General features: G+C 34.6%; 1 protein-coding gene across 1 annotated transcript in view; it reads right to left on the reverse strand.

Annotated features, from left to right (window-relative positions):
* Positions 1-10,602: 10,602 nt before the first annotated feature.
* Positions 10,603-23,040, reverse strand: part of LOC150079479 (cilia- and flagella- associated protein 210-like) — a 135,351-nt gene continuing 122,913 nt past the window's right edge. Inside the window, exons 8-9 of the mRNA XM_090383084.1 lie at positions 21,081-21,245; positions 10,603-10,950 (exon numbers count right to left, since the gene is read on the reverse strand). Of these exons, the coding sequence (XP_090239210.1) occupies positions 10,603-10,950; positions 21,081-21,245 (513 nt within the window). The remainder of the gene's footprint in view (positions 10,951-21,080; positions 21,246-23,040) is intronic.

Here is a 23,040-nt window from a genome sequence, read left to right on the forward strand (position 1 = left end):
CATATAATAAATGAGGATGTTGTATTGTGAATATTTAATTTTTTTCACAAATGTTTCCATTTTGAATGTTATTTGCTTGTTGAACTGTTGTGTAAAAATTTAACTAGCCTAGTTCTATATGAATTAACATATAAAGTATTAATTAAAAAAGAGCAAATTTTGTATGTTAAGAAGTTTTTCAATGTTAACTGTAATTTAGTTTTTACATTCTGAATTTTTGTCTATGTAATTTTGTGCTTCTAAACTAATGTTCATTCCTTCTCATTACTATAAAGTGGCTATTTAAAATTACCATTTTAACCAACTGACTTTTGCTTTTCACCTTTATTAGCTATCTCTTTACATTAAGGTTTCATCATTTTTGTGATCTGGTTCTTCTAAAATATTAACACTTACTGTTTATTCCTAGTATTAACAAAAATGGCAGCAATAAGTGTGGTGCTGTAATAAAATTAAAAATAGCCAAAATCTTCATAATAAACTAATATATTGTATACAATATCACACATCGCATATAAAATTTAAAAATACAATTAATGTCATATCTTTCTAGTGATAACATTATAGCCTTTAAACACAGATTTGGCCTTAATTATAACGAGGAAAAATGTCTGCTTTATTGCTTTATTGTGAAAATATATATATTTTTTAATTGGGACAAATACCATCAGACTGACTGAGGAAGTAGTTACTTTACAGGGTCCTGTATAAACAAAACCTTGGTCAGTGGACATCATCCATTAATCCAAAATCCATTAAAGTGACAGTTTATTATATTAACAAATTAATCGGAACTAGTTCAATTACAGTACAGTCAGTAGCATTTAAAAATGATGAGAGTCATTTTTGTCATGCTCTTCCTGTTACAGCATATTGTGATAGAAGAAAGAGAATAAAAAATAAGAAATGAAAAGAAATGGGTATTAAAATTCTAAACTGGGTTTTAAACTTAATGTAGGAAAAAATTACATAAATTTGATTACCCTTTGTAAAATAATTCAGTATTATTTTACACCAGGTGATAGGTCTCTTCCAGCAACTCCTTATAACACATTTGATAGTAGAAGCAGTCAACAAAAATGAAAGGAAATGTGAAATATGGCATATGATTCTTGAGCATGTCCTTAAGTATTACATAATAACCCTGCCCCGTAGTATTAATATAATTTCTGTCATGAATTCAACTTCTCAGTACTTATGGCAAATAGAACACATATATTATTATAACTGTACTTCTTCCTTGCTTTATACACATTCAAATTCTTGATTGAATGAGAAAACATATTACACATGAAACAAGAAGAAATTCATGAAAGCTTTACTAAGTGAGAAATTTGAAATGTTAATTTCATCCTTTTTCTTTTATGTTATTATTCTTGGTGTGCAAAATATATTTAGCTAATTGTTATTTATACTGTGTACAGATAAGCGTAAAATCAAAAGCAAATTGAGCATTTGTTCATTTCTAATTGTTTATGATATAAATGTTGTTATATCTTTATGTTGCTTAGCTTAAAAAATAGGGTTTGTGTATACAATCTTTCCTATAGTTTGATAAATTTAAAAATAGACTCTTACCTCTAGTCTGTCATTTAATTTATATGTATCATGAGGAAATACGTTTACATTCTGCTAATGGCAAACTGTGCTCAATATTTACATTCTGCAATATGGGGGGAAAGGGAAAAATTTTTTAATGCTTACATATTATAATACCAAAATTGTTCCTGTGAGAATGAATGAATTTAGTTTTAGATCAGACATTTGCCAAATACTTTTTATATTGATAAAGATGTACTTGTGTGTCTCTTTGTTATTGTTAACATTGCAGCTCTTTGCCTTACAGAATCTTAATTTTGTTTCTTCTATTATGAGATCAACTTATAGATGTGCTTATTACAGTGTATAGCTTATTTTCTCTCATGCTGATGTCATCCATTATGGGTATTGTCTACTGTTATAAAATATTAAGTTTTTAAACAGTGTATAGTTTCTTGTTTACAAGAACTCCTACGGCCAAATTAATATAACATTTAAAAATTGGTGATCAGGCCTGTGTGGGTTATAATAAAACACAATCAAAAGGTAGAATGTGAACTTCAGGGGTTGTGATTTATTGTTTAAGTCCTTTGATGGCAGTGCACTTATGCCAATGTTAATTTCATTCAAAAATGTAAATACTTTTTTATTTTATTTCTTTGTTCTGTGTATTTGTATATGCACAGAAACGAAAAAAAAAAATAAAAAATCTAAAGATTGCTAGTCATTCACAGCTTAATTTTATAGTTCATTTTATTTAACTGCCTTTTGAAACTTATTTCTAATAGAGTTCAAAAGATTTAGTGTTCCCCACTTGTTCAAAATGTGAAATGGCATGTTACGCTTTGTTGTTCATTATGTGTACATATAATTCCAGCAAGGATTTTGTAAGAGTTAATATACTGATATCTTCTATTTATTTGTGGTAGAGAAGCTTTAGTAATACTTTATTGTTATAGTGAAAACCACTTATGGAATACATCAAGTTGTTCTGCATATATATCAAAAATATTTGATTTAGTAATCTTGATGAAGCCTGCGAGAAATTTATCAAGTTAATCAACAAGATATTAGCTTGGAGCTTGTTCATGTTGTCAGCATTTGTGAATCTTGATAAGGATAGCTGACTGTACTTGGCATTGTTCATGCCAAGTGCACTTTTTATTCAAGTTGATTAAGCTTTAAAATTACAGGTTCACAATCAGCTATTTTGACGTTGCATTGATTGTTACATTCTTGTGAGGTGCCTCCGTAGCCAGAAGCAGCAGTGCGTAGCACACGCTTTTTGATTAGACTGGGGTTCGAGCCCGTGACCATCAAATACGGAGGATGCGGAAAGGTCAGGGGATGACCAAATAACAACAACATTCTTGTGCGTAAGGAAATGTGAAAAATATTTGGCATTGCTGCTAAGAATGTGTGAACCTACTGTTGACACTAGCTTCAAAATGTACAGGAGCTATATTCTTTAATAACCTCAATTTTCTAATGCAGCTGCTACCTGAAATATTCTTATTTTATATAAATAAGCCAGTAGTGGATCTGTTTATTTATCCTGCCACCACTTTTCCGTTTTTTTTAACTAACATGACATTATACAAATAATAATTTTCATACAGTAAAGAACTTAATTGTGTTTTATAAGCCCAATCCTGAAAGGTTCTTTCATCTTTCTTTATTTATTCTTGTATTTTGGAAACACTTGCTTTCTTCATATTCTTATGTTAAATGTTAAGTATACCTTATAAATTGTAATTTGTCTTATTTGTGCTGTGCTACATTCATTAAACATCATTAACTATCTGTATGTTTGAAACTGTGTGCACTTAAATTATATTGTCAAATTCTTCTTTAATCAACTAAGGAAGATATCTCAAAAAACAAACAAATAAATATAATATATATATATATATATATATAACAAATATACAAAAGTCAGAATGTACATTCCCATCTAAAAGTTTGGAATCACAGTGTCTGACAACAGTTTCTATTAAATTAAATGAAATTAGCTATGAAAATGTATGATTTAATATTAAAAAAAAATCAAAGTATTTTGAGATTTTTTTTATTAAGCATTCAAAAATTTACAGCATTAAATATTAAAATGATTAATATTAACAGTTATACTGATTTTCATCAACACAGACATGGTGGCATTCTGGTGATTAATTTTATAACACTGTCTTGACTAATATTATTCCAAGCTATCTGCAAGGTTTTCCATAAATTTTGTGAAGGGCACTCTTCACTGACTTAATGGTCTAGATCAGTGTAAAGTTAATTACATAAATAAGTCATGATATTAATGGAAATAGTTAATTATATTTTAATATTTAATGCGATGGATGAGCTTGGTGGAGATTTATTAGCTTCTCAATATTAGTTTTAATATCTGTAAAGTAGAAGTCGTAAATTGCCATGTTTAACAACATCCAGACAATTTCTTTGTTTTGTCAGCAATTGAGATAAGGCACTGAAACCGGTTTCGACTAGATATGATGTTGGAAAAGAAATAAGTAATTTTTTTTACAATTCCCCACAATGCAGATAATGGTCAGGGATTTTCTTTTGTAACAAAAATTCCTGATATGAATTTTGAAATTTTGGCTTCAGTTCAACTTCATTTTGTAACTCAATCAATTCTTCTTCTACAAAATGTTCACTATCGTCATTATTTATAATCCAATCTGGAATTTTCAAATTAAGGAGATCTTCGAACCTTTCCTGCATATCTCTGCGCAACATTTCTAGATCATTACAAAAAATTAGTTTCATCAGCTATTTTTTTTTTTTTTTTTTTCCCCCTCTATTTCCAACAAATTTGGAAATTGATACAATTCACGTCATCCTACGTTGCGCATAAAAAGCTTTAATTTTGAAATAATGCTGAAATTTGATTTTTTGCCTTAATAAGAGTTACATCTTGTCCTTGTAAATGTAAGTTCATTGAGTTGAATCTAGTAAATAAATCTGCAAGATAAGCAATATCAGTTTTCATTTTCTTGAGGTCATTACTAAGGTCATTTCCTATCTTCAAAACACTTGTCAACAGTATCAAAGTGTTCATAAAATCTGTTGAGACAGTTGCCTTTTGACAGCCACCGAACCTCAGAGTGAAATAGAAATCGTTCAAAATCTTCGCTGTTTTGATCACAAAGCTTTCGAAATATACAATCAATCAAAGAATGTGCTTTAATTTTGTTTATAGCAGTAATAACAGTTTATAGAGAATTGTGCAGTTGATCACCAAGTTTTTTTGCAACTAAATGCTGATGGTGAATGACACAATGAACAGTAATAATATTTGGCACAGCATTTTTTAAATAAGCCATAAAACCCTTGTAACGGCCAATCATTGATAGTGCTCCATCAGCCCCCGTCGTCCCCCTTTCATGCCTAACACCCCCATGGATAATTCAAACGCCCCTTAGGGGGCAATATTGCCCACTTTGAGAAGCACTGATAGATAGTCCCATAAATGCTCTATTGGGTTTAAGTCAGGTGATTTGGGTGGCCACACCATAATTTGCAATACTCCCTCCTGTTGTTTACTTACTAGAAAGTCCCTGCACAGCTTAGCGCTGTGCTTCAGGTCACTGACTTCTAACATAAATTTCTTCCACAAAGTTGAAGTCCAGGGGATACTGTATGTTCAAGAATGTTTTTATAGCCTTTTCTTAAAATTCCTTCAATTCTAAGTTCACCTACTCCAGGAAAACAGAAGGAACCCCAGATCATGAGTAAACCACTATGTTTGACTGTGACTGAGAGCACTAAACAATGTAGCACCATTTTTGATTCAGTTGGTTGTCTGACATAAATTCTACACTTGAATCCAAAAGTTTCAAATTTGGATTCATCCATCCACAATATGTTTTCCACTCTTCAGTTGTCCAATGTTGATGGCTCTTAGTCAATCCAGCCGTTCTTTTGATTTTCCAGTTTTAATAAGGGTTTTCGGACCGCTACACAACCATCGTCCTGCTTGTTTAAGACAAAGTTTTTCAGTAGATATAGAGATGGCAGTTTCTCTGTCCCTATTGAACTCAACTAGGATTCCAAGTGCAGTAAGTAGTCACTTGCATTTAGAAATCATTGTTATGTCTTATGTTGTGCTTCCATTGTTATGTACAGTCGTTCTGATACTAGTTTGTCCTTTATACTGCCAGTCTCCTCGAATCATTAAATGAAACACCTAGTTTTTTGCCAATACTTCTCATGGAATAACTTTCTTTATACAGAGTTATAATAGCACTTACACAGACATGGTGGCACCTTTTTTTCAGCACTGTTCCTTATTTATTGCCATGTTTATCATGAAACACAAAATATCAAACACTTTCTAAATTGATGGGTGTTCAATTTTATGTTACAGCTCTTACGCCTCAGTTTATGTTATTGCAAACACCATAGAATCATCTACAATATTATACCACACCTTTCTGGAATACTCTTGAATATTCTCGAAATTTCTTAAATATTATTTAAGTTTTTTGATTTTTATACATAATAGAAAATATTTTAATAAAAATTGGAGAACAAATTGGTCCTTTTTTAATAAAAATTTAGAAAATTAAGCAAAATGAAACATGATTCCAAACTTTTTTGGCATGGGTGTATATTCATGATGTACTCATTTGAATCTGCAAATAGTAATGATAATCATTAGATTATAATCATCCAAATTGTCAATAGTATTCTATGTCATATGGACTATTATCATTGTTATATTGCAGGGTCCACTGGCATTTTTTTAATCTTATGTAACTTCAAACAAAATTATATGTATATTATATAGATATATTTTATTATTCATTTTCAACTTGTCTACTATCACAAATGAGTGTCTAGCAATTTTGCTGAATGAAAGCAAAATTAGGTAAAGATTTTTGGCTAGAAATAGTTATCTCCTGCCCTCAGGTATTATAATAGCCCAAAGTGATGAAATAAATAGGAAAAAGAAAGTTAAAAGAATAAGAATGAAGAAGTTAAGTTTGTATTCGGGTTTTCTGGGAGCATAACTTTCCATTTGTGCTTGCGGAAGAGCTGGAAACCATAGGTATGTAGATAAAGAAATTAGTTGTACATGGATAAAGAATGCTATGTGCTCAATAATTTGGTTGTAAATGAAAGCTGACTGCTAATTAGTCTAATTCTGGCTTAAATTAATTTAAACTGCCCATCCCCACAACACCAGATGGAAGTATGTTCCAATAGTCAACCCGCTGACTGAAGGCAAACCCCCTCACATCTATCTTGCAACTATGGTCCCGCACCTTCAATTTATGCCTCCTCATTTGTAGTCTTAGCAAAAGAAAGAATGCCATCAGCACCGACTTTCTCAATCCATCCAAAGCCTTAAAAACCTCAATCAGATCACATTGCAGGTGCCTAATCTCAAGACATGGAAATTTCTAGAACTGATGAAGAGATGAAAGGGTGGTCTTGGTAAGACCACCCTTTCATCCCTTTACCATTCTCATTGCATCTGTGCTTGTTCCAGCAGATCTACATCCATCCTAAAATGAGGCCTCCAGACCTGGATGCAGTACTCAAGATTCAACATGACCACTACCTTATATAATGGGATAAATCACTTCCTTGTCTCTGCTAGCAAAGTTCCTGTATATCATAGACAAAACTCCATGAGCTATCCTGGCAGCCTGTCTATAATGCTCAGAGTATGTTATGTCTGAATGCACAATAACACCCAAGTCTTTTTCATTTTCACTACCCAGAGTGTAGTACCACACAGTTGGTATGTTAATCTGAGATTACTGCTATCCATATGCAGGACCTTGCCTTTATCAATGTTCAACTTCAACTGCCATTTCTCATCCAATCGGCCTATTTTTTTTAATCTTGTTGCAGTAGTTTACCCTGATTACTATCATTAACCACCCTGCCTACTTAGACATTAAGCCTGATATATGTTTCTAAATATCATTAATAAATATAGAAAACAACAATGGACCCTGCACTGAACCCTGGGGAACTCCATAAATAACATTAGTCCATGAAGCAGTGTCTGTTAATAACCACTCTGTCTTCTCCCACTCAAACATCCCTTTATCCCTAGCAGTAACTTCCCCTTAATGTGCAACAGTATTAAAAGCTTTCTTAAAATCCCATTATATGATATAAAATTATTTTTTGCATCCATTTTTTTTTGTTATTGCAGACTGGTGAGACTAGATTGCCCCTTAACAAATCCATGCTATGACTGCAATATAAGTGCATTCCTGTCTAGACAATTGTGCATTATTTCTTTAACTAGAGACTCCATTATTTTCCCCAGAACAGAAGTTAAGCTAACAGGTCTGTAATTACCCTTATCACCTTTTGATCCCCCTTTGTGAACTGAAGATACATTTGCACATCTCCAGTCCATCGGAACCTAGCTAAATCCAAAGATGCTCTCACAATTATGGCTAAGGGTTTGCTTATCTCCTTTTCTGTCTCCCTTAATATAATTGGATAGATCCCATCCACTCCAGGTACCTTTTTTATGTTGAGCTTCAACTTTCCTCTCAGTTATCACAAAATCATTTGGCTCCCTGTTAGATTTTGCTGAACTTCAGGAATTCTCAATAAAGAACTCATGACTGAATGTAGATGCAAAATAACTATTCAGTTTGTCAGCAATGTGGGCAGGATCATCAACAGTTAAACCATCAACATCAAGTGGAGCAACGTGATTCAAGTAAAGAAGTCTTTCCTCCATTTCTTGGCATTCTTTGCCATAGACTTCTCATAATCTGCCTTAGCTTGCCTAACCTCCTTTGTGACTTGATTACAGACTAGTTTATATCTACTGTAGGCTTCTGTACCACCGGATAACTTATATGTATTCCCTGCATTTTTCTTCTTAGCCACAAGTATCAGTTCATGTAACATTCATTAGGTCTAAGCCTGGAATGGTATTTCTCAGTTGGTATAAAAAGATTAGTAGTTTCTACTATTACTTCCTTGAATGCTTTCCATTTAGCATTTGAGCAACATTATTAGACTGTACTGTAGAGAATTTAAAAACTGTGTGAGACCACTGTAGTTACCCTTATGGAAGCAAAAGATCCTCTCTTTACCCAGCACATTATAGCCCCAGTTGCTGATGCACCATTAAAACCCAAACAAACAAACAAACTTTATCCTTTACAGTAGTCTTCAAGTAAGTCCCACATCAACACACTGTGATCACCGCCACCCAGAAGGTCTTTCACCTGCAGGTTCTTAATGCATGAAGAGTTGCTGCCAATAATCAGATCAAGAGTATTGCTTCTTTAACATGCTTCTGTAAAAAACAGTTATCCAATAAATCGACAAAAGTGTTGCTAGTGTGTGAATGACCAACCCCCAAGTTCTGGTCAATATCTGGAAAATTAAAATCCCCCTTATAAGACATTCTAAATTACTTCCTCCTCCTGTCCTTTCTGCACACATTGTATTCTCTATATTCAAATTCTGCATCCCTTTTGTCTGAGTGATGTCCCCAAAATGTCTGCATTTGGTGACTTAATCAGTACTTCAAATTCATAAAATTTATTTTCAATGCTCCTAGCTTTAGTGTACATGCAAGTATACAAGCACCTGTTCTTACTCTTAGGTACCCTAACACAGCCCATGAATTTGCTTGTTTCGTGATGACCCACAGCAATGCTTGAAGTCCTTGGCATGTTTTTCCACGCTTCTGCATGTTCCAGTAGAGGCAGTGCAAGAATTACTTTCATCACACACACAGACAAATAGATTAACTAGAACTGCACTTTTATGCAGTTCTAGTTAATCAATTTGTCTGTGTATTCCCCTCCAAGCTATCAGTTTTCTAACCTGCCTATCACTGCCTCAATAGCACCAGTAAATATTTTTGCACCCCTTTTATTTGAGTATATCCCATTCCTGTAAGAACAGTTTCTCCTCCTAACAAGCACAGACCACACCGAGAAATTATTCCTTTCTTCTTTCTTTTTAGAATAGGAGACTTTACAATAACCCTTATCAAAGCACTTTTCAGTACAACAAAAAGGTAGAATGGCCTTCCAGATTTGCTGGGAAGTGTGTTGCATCAGTTATCAGGACTATACATAAGGAATGAAATACGCAACGTAAATTTTAACAGTAACAATCCATGTTGATTCATTTGTGAAATCAATAGCCTGTGATCATCATCTCTTCAAAGTTAGATATTATTATAAATTCAAAGACTTTATTTACATTTTCGAGGTTCTCTGAAAGAGAAATGAAAGAAAATGAATGTTAAAATCATAAAACCAGCCATTTAGTGTTGCCATCAAATAATGCACACTAGAATCAAAAAGAAACCGTTTATGATTATTTTAACTTTACCTGAAGACTGAAACTGTCTTGTTAATTTATTAAAAATTTGAAGTGAACAGAAACAATGCTAACTCAAAAGAGGTGAAGCTATAAATTCAGTCCCACAGACTTTCTAAAACTAAGTGTTTTATTTACTAAATAAAACTTTGACATACACCAATGGTAATCAAGAAAAGTCAGCTGGCATGTTATGTTTTTATAGTTTGAAATGCAACTTTCTAAATTTCAGTGGGACCAACCTTTCCATTTTAGTTTGACAGCAGCACAGCGGAGCTAACTAAATGCTGATGCATGTATCATCTTTGTAAAATCAGTATTTTAAATAATTTTGTTCGATTAATATTTTAACTAAATTGAAAATTCTCATGAAGAGTTAATAATTATCTCTACCTTTCTGAACCTGTTATATATTTATATAATCATCTATTGTCTATAATTATCAATTTTTATGATCAAAATTTAAAAAAAATTTTTTTTTCTTGGACTCTGTACAAGATTCAACTGTAAATAGGCACTCTTTCAGATTCTAATAAAATTTATCAGTTTTTTTTTATTATTATTAAAGTTCTTTATTACTTAAAATGGTTTTTATGTTGTGAATTAATTACAATATCTAAAAAATGTACACAATCTTGATAGTATTAAGAAGATAATAATGAAAATACAAATATTTGCAATCTATCAATTTATTGGAATTTTCTCCTGGTATTCAGTATAGCATACTGTTCAATATGCATAACCTAATCTTCGTCTATCAGTGACTTTACTCTTCTGTTTAGCTGAAATTGGAGGATAATGTTTGGTAATCATTTCATCTCCTTCTTCATCGGTGGTAAGATGACGAGGGCGAATACCAGCACAATGTTCATAAAGTGGTCCTCTACCTCCTTCTATTCCAGGCTGTGCTACTTTTCTTAGGGGATATGTGTTCATATTTTTATTATCACAATTCCTTATTACCTTTCGTGAATAATTTTGGAAATCATCCTCTTCTCTTTGGATGGAATCAAGGTGCTTCATTTCCATTTCCATGAATTCACTTAATAGCTGAGCTTTTTTGTTTCGATTTTCAATCTAAAAAAAAAAAAAAATGCAAAATATAAACTATCAAATTAAATTTCTTTTTGGTTTGTGTTATCACATAAATTATTTTTATCAAAACAAAAAAAAAATTCATTCACAGTTAACTTTCTAGATGTATTTTCAATATTAAAGTGTTGATAACTGTATATATTAGGATCTTCAACTTATGACCCATGGAATGAATAGGAAAAATCAGTTTTAATTCTTGTGAAAAGAAAAATGTGCAAAACAAAAAGTTGGCATGCAGGATTTTTAATGAAAATTCATATTTAACTTATTTAGTTTTCAAATTTAAAAACAAGGTCTCTGTTTACTGTGTAATGAAAATACTTCTGTGCCAAAGAATATAATATTTACTGACACCAAAACTGACACCATGAAAAATCAAAGCATACTAATTTATATAAGAATATTTTCAAGAAAGCTAAACATTGTAATGAAGCAGCTTTAACAGCTAGTTTTAAATGTATTTATTAGCTAAGGTAGGTAAGCCTTTTACTAATAGAGAACTTAACATATTATTGATATTATTTGACATACACCGATGAGCCAAAACATTGACCACCTACCTAATATGATGTTAGTCCTCCACGTGCAGCCAAAACAGCTTGTACCCGGCGAGGCATGGATGCTACAAGATTTCTAAATGTGTCGTGGTATCTGGTACCAACATGTAACCAGCAGATCTTTTAACTCCTGTAAGGTCTGTGGTTGAGATGCCGCAGATCAGAGTTGCTGTTCCAACACAAACCACAGATGCTCGATGGGATTGGTGTCGGAGAATTTGGATGCCAAGGCAATACCTAGAAGTGTTCTGCAAAACAGCCTTGAACGATCCGGCCGGTGTGGCTTGGCACATTATCCTGCTGAAAGGTGGCACTGCTAGAGGAGAAGACCACTGTCATGAAAGGATGTACCTGGTTAGCAATGATATTTAGGTAGGTGGTAGATGTCAGAGTGCCCGGCACATGGATGACTGGACCCAGGTTATCCCAGCAGAACATTGCCCAAAGCACGACACTGCCGCCACTGGCTTGTTTTCGTCCCACAGTACATCACTTCCCCATGTAAACGACGCACACGTACTCGGCCGTCCACATGGTGCAACAGGAAATGTGATTCATCGGACCAGACTACCTTCTTCCAATCACTCAAGGTCCAGTTTCGATGCTCAATGTGCCCATTGTAGGCACTATCCCTGATGAACCGTGGTTAGCATGGGCACTTGGAGCGGTCTGCGGCTACGCAGCCCCATTTTCAGCAGGTTTCGACGTACTGTGTGTTGTGACACATTACTCCCATCACCAGCATTCCAATTACTGGCGAATTGTACCACAGTCGCCTTTCTGTTGCAATGTACCATCTGGGAGAGCCTTCGCTCACTTCAAGCATCAATGAGCTGTGGTCGTTCAACGCCTCGCCGGTGGTTCGTGGGTTTCCCTCCTCGGACCACTTTCGGTAGGTACTAACCAAGGCTGACTGTGAGCACCCCACCCGCTGTGCCATTTAGGATATGCTCTGACCCATTCGTCTGGCCATCACAATTTGGCCTTTGTCAAACTCGCTTAAGTCCGCTGCCTTTCCCATCTGAAGAACAAGAGTAACACTGATTAGTGGAGCTCAGTATCAGTGGTTTTTTATAGTGTCCCAACCCGCGCACCTGCAGTTGCTTCAATTTGTATAACGACTTGCTGGTCAATAATGTTTTGGCTCATCGATGTATTATTGACACTATTCAAGAAATAAATTCTGATAAATTAATTTATCTGAAACAAACAGAAAACTTCAAAAATTTCTTTTCTAACTGCAAGGGAAAATTTCTGAAGTTGGTTTTTTTTCTTAGCTCTAAACAAATCGACTGTTTCTAATGTGACATACTTTCATTTATACTGATAAAAATTAATAAAAACTTTAAAATCATCAAAGAGTTAGTGGAATTACACAGTTTGAAGGTAACTACCGCCAATTATACTCTCAGTTTTATATTCTAACTGTTACAACAGGTGAAGTTGAAATACAGTGAGATCACAGAAGAATTGGTAGGATGTGTTTATAGTGCAAATGAAGCAGAAAATGTTTCTAAAAAATGATTTCTTCAATGCATCAGCAGTTTCTGTGTGGTAAATCTTTAGAGTTATTGAGTATCATGAAAAATGTTATTTAATTTTATCAGTTCTCATTTAATTTTAAAGTTGTTTTTTTTTTATTATTAAATTGGTTTTCAATTAAAAACAAATGAAAATAAATTGGGCAAAAAAAATTTGCAATCATTTTTATCTTCTTATTTACACAATTCAGGACATTTTGACACATTTAAGAGACCAATTTGATAGCTGCTGTAAAAATTTTGAAAAATATTTCAAAGAAAATTATTATTATTTATTTTTATTTTTTTTGGTATTGGCAAATCATGCAAGGAAGTAAACTTATGTAGTATCAGCCAAAAAAAAAAAAAAAAAAAAAGATTATAAAAATAACCAACCCCTCACCTCAATATACCATTTTCTTATTAAATCCAATCCCTCCTTAAATTAAAATTTCTACCTTCCACAGAGTATCTGACTAAAGGAAAATTTCTAGCCAGCTGATCTACAATTACTGACACCTACAACTTAATGTCTCCTTGTGTAATATGACTAAGCATAAAAATGCCCTTGCCACTTAGTTTACTCAAATCTTTCAAGTACTTGAATACCTTGATCAGGGTGACCTGATCAAGGTATTCAAGCCACAGAGGTGTGGATTTGGAAGCTACAGAGGTGTGGCTTCCAAACACTATCATTTAATTAAACATTGTTTTTCAGCAGATCATCAATAAACAGTTTTGCAAGTGCATCTTATAGAGCATATTTCACATAGGATGGCATTTGGAACTTCCCTAATATGCATTACTGGGTAGGAATCTGCATCGATTTTGGTTTCAGTGGGGCATCAACGTGTGAGCCAGTACCCTATGTTGAAAGAAATCACAGGCTCATCTGCTCCCCACTTGTCTGACTGGAAAGCATTATCTCATTTTTATCTACTATAGTACCAGACTTACTAAACAATATGCCCTTGGCCAGGTTTCATCACCTCTCACTTGGAGAAATATAGATCTGAATCCTGCAGAGAGTGGAGAAACTTTAAAAGGCTTCTTCAATCAGTAGTGTAGTCAGCCAATCTCAGGAAGAGGGAGTACAGTTTCCCTATTTAAATCCATTTAGGAAATGGATTATTTTGTATGGGGGGGGCCACTTGAAGAAATGTAAATGGCAATCAACATTACTGTCATGCTATTTGACCTAGCATGCACAGAAAGAATTTTGAATACCTGTAGGGGCAAACCTTCCTTTTCAACAGTTGCCTATCCAGATACACTATTTCAGATACCATATGTACAACTGCCATGTGAAGTGTAATGAATCTAAATTATTTTCACTTATTGTTTGTGTTTCTTTAACAATTTGGTCTTTGTTTTTCATAATTCTGGACTTTCAATAACATTATGAATGCAAATTGTCTGGTATTGATGCAACATCATCAATCTTGAATTGCAAATATCTAGTTATATGAGTGTCAGATTGAAAACTGTTCAGAATATTTTTGTTCAAGGAATAATTTTCCATGCTGATTATAGAGCATTAATTGCACACCCTATATAATTACAGTGTGTGCAATTAATTCCTACTTTATTCCTACCACCAAAGTTCCTATATATCATAGAACCCCATAAGCTGTGCTAGCAATCTGCCTACACTGTTTTCAGAAAACTTTATATCAGATTATATGGCTATTCCCAAGTCTTTTTTGTTATCATCTTGTTACTGTTTTGTCAATGATTTGTCCCAAATCATTGTTATTAGTAGCAGCAAATGATGCAAGAAAGCAAGCTTATAGAGCATCAGCCAAAAAAAAAAAAAAAAAAAAACACTACCCATCTAAGTCATCTATCCCTTCCAAGAATTTGTTCTGGTTCTAATTTGAATTCTTTCAAATTAACCACTTCCACAACAACAGATGGGAGTTTGTTCCATGCAACAATCAATCGCCTGCTAGCAGAAGGCAAATTTCCACGTCATTCCTGAACCATCCTTCCTCAATTTCAATTAATGCCCTCTCATGTAGTTTTAGCAAGAGAAAGAATGCCATCAGCATTGAGCTTACTTAATCCATTCAAGGCCTTAAACACCTCAATTAGATCTCCTCACAGGTGCCTAATCTCCAGACATTGCAATTTGCAGAACTGAAGCCTTCCTTAGTAAGAGAATACTTTTTTCCCTTCTCCATCTGATCTTGTTCCCCTTATGTGTACCCACACCAGCAGATTTACACCCTTCCTAAAATTGGGTGTCCAGACTGTATACAGATGTGGACTAACCATGGCCTGTAGAAAGGGATAACCACCTTATTCCTGTATATCAATGACAAAATACCATACATTTTCCTGGCAGTGAACTTCATATCTGAGTGCACATTACCCCAGGTCTTTTTCATTTTCTACTACCCTGAGTGTAGTACCACACAGTTGGTATATTACTCTGAGATTACTGCTACCCATATACAGTAATTCTACTTTGTCAATGATAAACTTGAATTGCAATTTCTCAGCCCATTTGCTTAATTTGTCTAGACCTTGAAGTCTCATACCTTCATTAACCACCCTGCCAACCTTTGTATCATCTGTAAACTTAGACATTAAGCCTAATATACCTTTGTAACTGTCATTAATAAATACAGAAAACAATGGATCTACAAAAAACAGTCTCCACTGATAATCACTGTCTTTTCCCAGCCAACCATTCCTTTATCCATAGCAGTAATTTGCCCTTAATGCCACATTAATCCAATTTCTACAGTAGTCTTTCATGTGCAACATGAAAGACTACTGTAGTAGCAAAAGCCTTCCTGAAATCTATCATTATCATCATCAGTAATTCAGTCTTATGACTGGTGATGAGCTGTTCTCATCGGTTCCTCTGACGAGCTGTCGCCATCTTTGTCTCTCCTGTGCCATTTGTTTTAGTTCGTCAAAATTTTGAAGTCCTGTTTCATCCAGCAATGTCCCGATGGTCTTTTTTGGTCTACCCCAGAGTGTTTTCACTCTACAGTCTCCTCCATTGCGCCCAGAAGCAAACCATTATGTTGAATCATGTGGCCCACCCATTTGAGTCTAGTTGATCTTATTCTACCTAGAATTTTCCTTTGTTTTTGGACTTGTCTTAATACTTCCACATTTGACACTTTTTCAGTCCATTTAATTTTTTCCACCCTGTGCCAGCACCACATCTCAAAGGCCTCAAGTCTCTTTTTGTAGGACATATAGTGTATAGTGCCACTGACCAGATATGTCATTACTATCTTCTTCCTAATTTCCTGCGACACCTTCTATGTAATCATCAATGACGGTTTATTCTTGAAAGTGAAATCTAATATATGATATAAAAATTATTTTTTGCATCCATTTCCTTTGTTACTGCATCATAGTATCCACAAGATTGGTCAGACAAGATCACCCCTTAACAAATCCATGCTGTGGCTGGCATAATTGCATTTCCGTTTAGATGATCCTGCATTACTTCTTTATCCAATGATTCCATTATTTTCATGGAAACATACATTAAGCTAACAGGTCTGTAATTACTCATGTCACCTTTTGATACCCCTTTGTGAATTGAGGATACTTTTGCACATCTCCAGTCCATAGAGACCTCCCCTGAATCCAATGATGCTCTCCTAATTATGGCTAAGGGTTTGCTTATTTCCTTTGCTGCCTCCTTTAATATAACTGGATAGATTCCATCCACCGCAGGCACCTTTTTTATGTTTAGTTTCAATAATTTCTTTCACTTTCTATTCAGTTATGGCAAAATCATTTAGCACCCCTTTAGAGTTAGATAAACTTTTGGTGTCTCCTTTCCTAAAGAATTCCTCATGAAAATATAGATGCAAAATACCTAATTAGTTTGTAAGCAACCTGAGCAAGGTCATCAACAGTTAAATCATTGACATCAAGTGACTCAATCTGATTCAAGCTCTTCCTTCTACTGTTAATATAAGCATAGAAGTCTTTGCTGCTGTTCTTAGCTTGCCTAACCTTTGTGACTTGATTACAGGCTATTTTATATGTACCATATCAGCTGATAATTTATATGTATCCCAAACATTTTTCTTCTCTGCCATAAGTCCCATCAATTCATCTGACATCCATGTAGGTCTATGCCTTGAACAGCATTTCTTCGTTGGTATGAAAAGCCTAGTAGCTTCTATGATTATTTCCCTGAATGCTTCCCATTTAGAATTTGCTGTTGATAGCATCATCAGTTGGGCACACTGCTTAGAATTTAAAAACTGTCAGAGACCACTATAGCCAATCTTATGAAAGCAAAAGCCCTTCCGTTTATCCTGTGACAGTAGATGATTTTAAGTAAATCCCGAATCAGTACACTGTGATCACTGCCACCCAGTGGGTCTTTAACCTGTAGATTTTTAATTATTGAAGAATTGCTGTTGATAATCAGATCAAGATTATTATTCCTCTTGTTGCTCTCTCACATGCTGCTGTGGAAAACAGTCATCCAATAAATCCACAAAAGTCTTGCTAGTGTGTAAGTGACCAACCCACAACTTCCATTCAACATCTGAAAAGTTAAAATCCCCCATCATAAGACATTCTGATTTACTGGCCCGCTCTACTTCTCTGTATACCTGTTCGGTATAGTCATTAATGACTGTGATGAGTATACCAAAGCCTATAGCATACTCCTACTCTCGTTTTTGTTTTCTCACTGGTTATATCACTCCAAACTGACTCAACATTGCCCTGGCCACTTATGTTGAATGGATGCACTACCTTAGATTTAATATGCTTCTTAACTAAGAGCATAATCCTCCTGTCTTGGCTGTCCTTCCTTCCTGTATACATTGTATTCCCCATATTCAAATTCAGTATCACTTTTGTCTGAGTGACACCACGTCTCTGATATCATTACCTTACACTACCTTAATATGCTTCTTAACTAAGAGCATAATCCTCCTGTCTTGGCTGTCCTTCCTTCCTGTATACATTGTATTCCCCATATTCAAATTCAGTATCACTTTTGTCTGAGTGACACCATGTCTCTGATATCATTACAATGTCTGCATTTGATGATTTAATCAGTACTTCAAATTCATAAAATTTATTTTCAATGCTCCTATAATTACTGTATACGCACCTGTTCTTAGTCTTAGTTACCCTAACAAAGCTCATGTATTTACTCATTGCATAATGACCCAGAGCATTGCTTGAAATTCCTGAGATCTTTCTTACCAGGCTTCTGCATTTTCCAATAGGAGCAGTAGAACAATCACTTTTATTTCTGCCTGTGGTTCTAGTTAATCAATTAGTATGTGTATCACCCCAAGCTAATAGTTTTCTAACCTACCTATCACTGCTTCGATAGCATCAGCAGATATTCTTGCACCCCTTTTAAGTTTATCCAATCCCTATAAAAATAGCCTCCCCTGTTAACAAACACAGACCACGCTCAAAAAAAATTCTACCTCACAAGCCTTGCACAGTCTCTCCAGGGCCGAATTGATTGATAAGATTCTCAACATGTGCTCCCTATCCTATCGTGTCTGGGCAGACCTGCAGACACTTTCAAATTCAATCCCAACCCGTGACTTTTCCCAACACTGCTTTCTACTTGTTAAGTAAGTACTCATATTTCCTACTCTTGATATCATTATGCAAATGTGTACAACACTATCACCTTTTGTGCCCTTAAAATATATTTGCTTTACATCTACTTTTTTTCTGGTAGACATACACTAGTCCTATTCATCTATCTTTCTTGTGCAATATATTTCCTGTTTCCCTGACAACAGTGTCACCAACAATAAATACCTCCTGTGGGACCAGTGCATTCTGCCTTGGGGATTGCTGTTGTGTTGCCTGCTGCACAAATGTAGGCTGTGGCATTGAGTTGGGCAGTTGATGGGTCCCCATTTTAATTCGTCTGAGGACACCACTCTACTCTTCAAGCTCTCATCAATGCCCTTTAGAATGCTGAGATGGCACCTAATTTCTTTGCACTCTCTGTATCTAACACGCAAAACAAAGATATCCCCCTCAGGTGTGTTATGTCCTGTTTGAGAAAGTCCACACACATTACACAAAATAGTACAATTTGTTAGGCTGTGATTTGCAGGAGAATCACCCCCCCATCCGCCGAGCCACAGCACACCCACTACTCTGTGCACATTGCTTTGCTGCTCTAGTCTGTGGCATGAATTCCATCTAAATTCAATTTAATTTTGCAATACTACACTAAGCTAATATGCACCCAAATGCACTGTCAATTTTATGTTATATGTTATATTCGTAGAATCTTAAAATTAGTTATAGCTTTACTAAAATAAAAATTTTTAGCTAAAAATAAAAAAATATATTCAAACCTACATGACCAGAACCTTGGAGCTACTTATTTATCACAACTGAAACCCTACAATTCCACTACCATGCACATACACTACTAGCTACATGCTACAATATTTGCATTAAATCAGCAATACAAAAGCTCTGTGAATATTATATTAAGTCATAACTTACAAAATCTCTAGCTAAATTTAAAAATAAGCCAACAAAAGTGACTAAGACTATTAAACTATTTATTGAACATAATTTAACATATTAATTAAGTCAAAAAGATGGCAAAATTTTCCAAAAAACTTATGCATTCCAGGATCCCAAAATTCTTCTTCTGGATGGTTCATACTCATGTAAACTGTATGAGGGTTACTTATTCTAGGATTACTGCTATCCAGACCTTGCATTTTCTGAAGTAACATACCATGATTATTATCATTAACTACCCTGCCCACTTTTGTATCATCAGACAATAGACTTGAAATATATCAGTATCATTGGTGAATATTAGAAACAGAATGGGACCAATCAGACTCTGGCAGACTCCCCTCATAACATTATTCCATGAAGAGTAATGGCCATTTAAAATTAATCTCTGTCACCTCTCACTTATTTTATCTCTTTATCTATGAGAATAATTTTCTTCTAATGCCACACAATTCTTTTGCCAATTGATAGAAGTTTGAAAGTTGCTGCAGATCAAATATACCCACCCCATCTATGCAAATGACTGTCACAGTCTAATAAATATCAAAAAATAACCCCCTCTCTCAATGGAGTTCTAGATTTGTTTTACAGGAAGGTTGTTATCAGATATAAATCCTGAAAATTCTTAAACGTACTTCTCTGTAGTCTTTTTTTTATACAGAGAGAGACTTCAGGCCTGTAGGTTTCGAAATCAAATAAGCATCTCAATGTTTGGGCCGCTGAACTATTTTAGAGGGACTGAGCAGCACAAACACTGGATGCTGCAGAGCAGAGGATATATATTTAAAGAAAGAAAGAATGAAATACAGACCAGAAATAAGAATTTTTTTTTAACTAAAGAGTAAGAGTAATAAGCTGTTAGAACAAAGTCTTGTCTAATATGGAGCTGGAAAGCTTAGGTGATTTGAAGAGTTTGAATGTTGCTGTTATTTGGTTTTTAGGAGCATTAGCAACTAAGGCCATGATACAGACCAGGGTGGTCATTCCCTGACCTTTCCGCATCCTCCGTATTTGGTGGTGACGGGCTCGAACCCCGGTCTATTCAAGAAGCGTGTGCTATGCACTACTGCTCCTTCCCACCTGGCTACAGAGGCGCCTAGAGTTTGAATGAGTATTAGGCCCAACGTAGCCCAGTGGTCAATCACAATTGTGTTTATGCACATACTTTTGAGTGGACTGTGATTCAAGCCTGTGTGACTGCTAAATACAATAAATGACTGTATTCATTGTCAAATTTATTAATTTTAAACTTATCTGACCTAGTGCTTGTGCCAGAGTATAGACAAAACATTAAATTTTAATTTAGGTGAAATCAATAAAAACAGTTTAGGAATATATGGCTAACAATTAAGTAGAATGAGGATTAGTTATTAGGCTGACTTCCATAAGCTTTGTTTCCTTGTGTCACCTTGCTAATGCTACACGAAATCCAATTAACTTCAAGGCATCACCTTCTTAATTCAGTGAACACTTTCCTTGCATTTCTTCATTACTGATTCCAAGACTTTATAGATATACTTACCATTTGGCCTAACTGAAACTTTTGGGTTTCTTTTTCTGCCTCTTTCCATTTTCGAATTTTTTCCTGCTCTTTTCTTTCATCTGCCTCTACCTTGTCCTTTATACGAACCCAATGGTTTAATTCTTTACGCATATCCTTTATGCGATTCTTTTCTTTTTCTTCCATCTAAAGAAAACATACACTGTTAAAGAGAAAAATGTACACTTTTTTTTTTTTAATAAGGTAGAAATAAAAACAGACATTTGCAAAATACTGGCAATGAAAGGATCTCGATAGATTTACAGACCATGATAAAATCCCTGTCCTATGGAATGGATCAGAGAATTAGGGGAAAAAAAAGTTTCCAAACTGTATATATTGTGTCACAACGATTTCCGAAGCAGTGAGCTGGAAGTCAAACTATTTATCCATATCATTTATCCATTTATCCAAAATAATAAAAAATAAAAAAAAAGGTTATTCAGAAAAAAATTCAGCTGATATTCTAAGTAATATGTATCTTCAAGCAATTATACATACGGATTATTCACAGTTGGAAAAGCTATTTAAAAAATAAGAAGAAAAAAAAATGCCTGCAAAGCAAGGATGGTGCTAAACTTGATTGATCTGTGTTGTGCCATACACTTTGCCCCTTTGGAGTTAAACATTTCTCTACTATTTGAGCAATACGAGACATCTGATATTTAAGACAAGTTACAGATTTACTGCTGTAGATTCTTTACACATCAACTGCTGATCAAAGCATAAATTTAAAAACTATTTGATACTGCACACCAGAACCATGAAAACTGTGCCTGTGAAACTATTACACCTTAGAATGTAATACCAAGGAATCCTCTGAAAGAACGTTAGTGTCTGCACATTTCTTCATTCATTGTGCTCAGGATAAAGCCAAGCTTCTTTGTGCACTATGTTCAGGACAATGCAATCACTGAAAGAAATGGACGTCATTAAATGAAGGACAGCTAATCTACAACTGCCAAATTCCTATTTCCACCATCTCATACTGAAAGTATGAGATGGTGGAAATACGAATTTGGCAGTTGTATTCAGAGAGGTTTCACAAAGGTGCTGGACACCACCTGATGTTTCCACACTGGTTCCAACATAGATGCTTTGCACTACAGTTCCTAGTATAATTGGAAGTAAATGACAAGTGACTGAATAATATCCTCTAAAACAAGATTTCCTATTGCTATTACCAGTGGTGTTAATGGGTATACAGTTACATAATTTGGAAAGTTTTGATTAAGCAGTAAGGCATCTCAGCCGCAAGACATCAGTGTACTACCAGGTATGTAAAATATATGTATTCTGGAGTTAGTATCTCAGGTGAAGAAATCTACATCTGTGCTGAGACTCAGAATGGCTTAGACCCAGTGGTGTAGCAGAAAATCAGAGGCTACCCAACAAACTGCTTGGGAAAACCTCCCCCTCAGAGATGTTTAGTTTGATTGTTTGAAAACGGCTGTTTTAAAAATGGAGGGGAGGAACCACCTGGGAGGCAAGAAAAGGGCTTTGATCATAATTCAGAATAACTCAGGGAAAACCATGCTCTCTCCTCTTAAAATTGACCAATTACAGTTCCAACTGAAGAGAGATCTAAAAATTCTAGTGATTCAAACTCAAGACCTCTCGAAATAGTAACAAGTATGGAGGACCATAAGACCAAAGCTTGTGTTACAACTGAAACAACTTTTTAATCTTTAAGAACTTTTATATTTTACATTTTGATACAATTGCATAAAATTTTTATGTTTTATTTTCTATGCCATTGCATTTATAAAGATGTGGAGATTCTCACTATAGTCCCACTCAAACAGGCTTCACTAAGTTCTTCCATGATAGAATAGTAATTTTCCATTCATTTTGTGAGGTGTGAGTTAGTCTCAATGGAAACTGGAGGAATTCTTAAAGGCTCTACTCCCCCATGAGTTATTTCTAGGTTTTTCAGTCAACA

The sequence above is a fragment of the Mastigoproctus giganteus genome, chromosome 10, assembly GCF_048544385.1.
Source record: "Mastigoproctus giganteus isolate SK-2022 chromosome 10, ASM4854438v1, whole genome shotgun sequence".
Taxonomy (NCBI): domain Eukaryota; kingdom Metazoa; phylum Arthropoda; class Arachnida; order Uropygi; family Thelyphonidae; genus Mastigoproctus; species Mastigoproctus giganteus.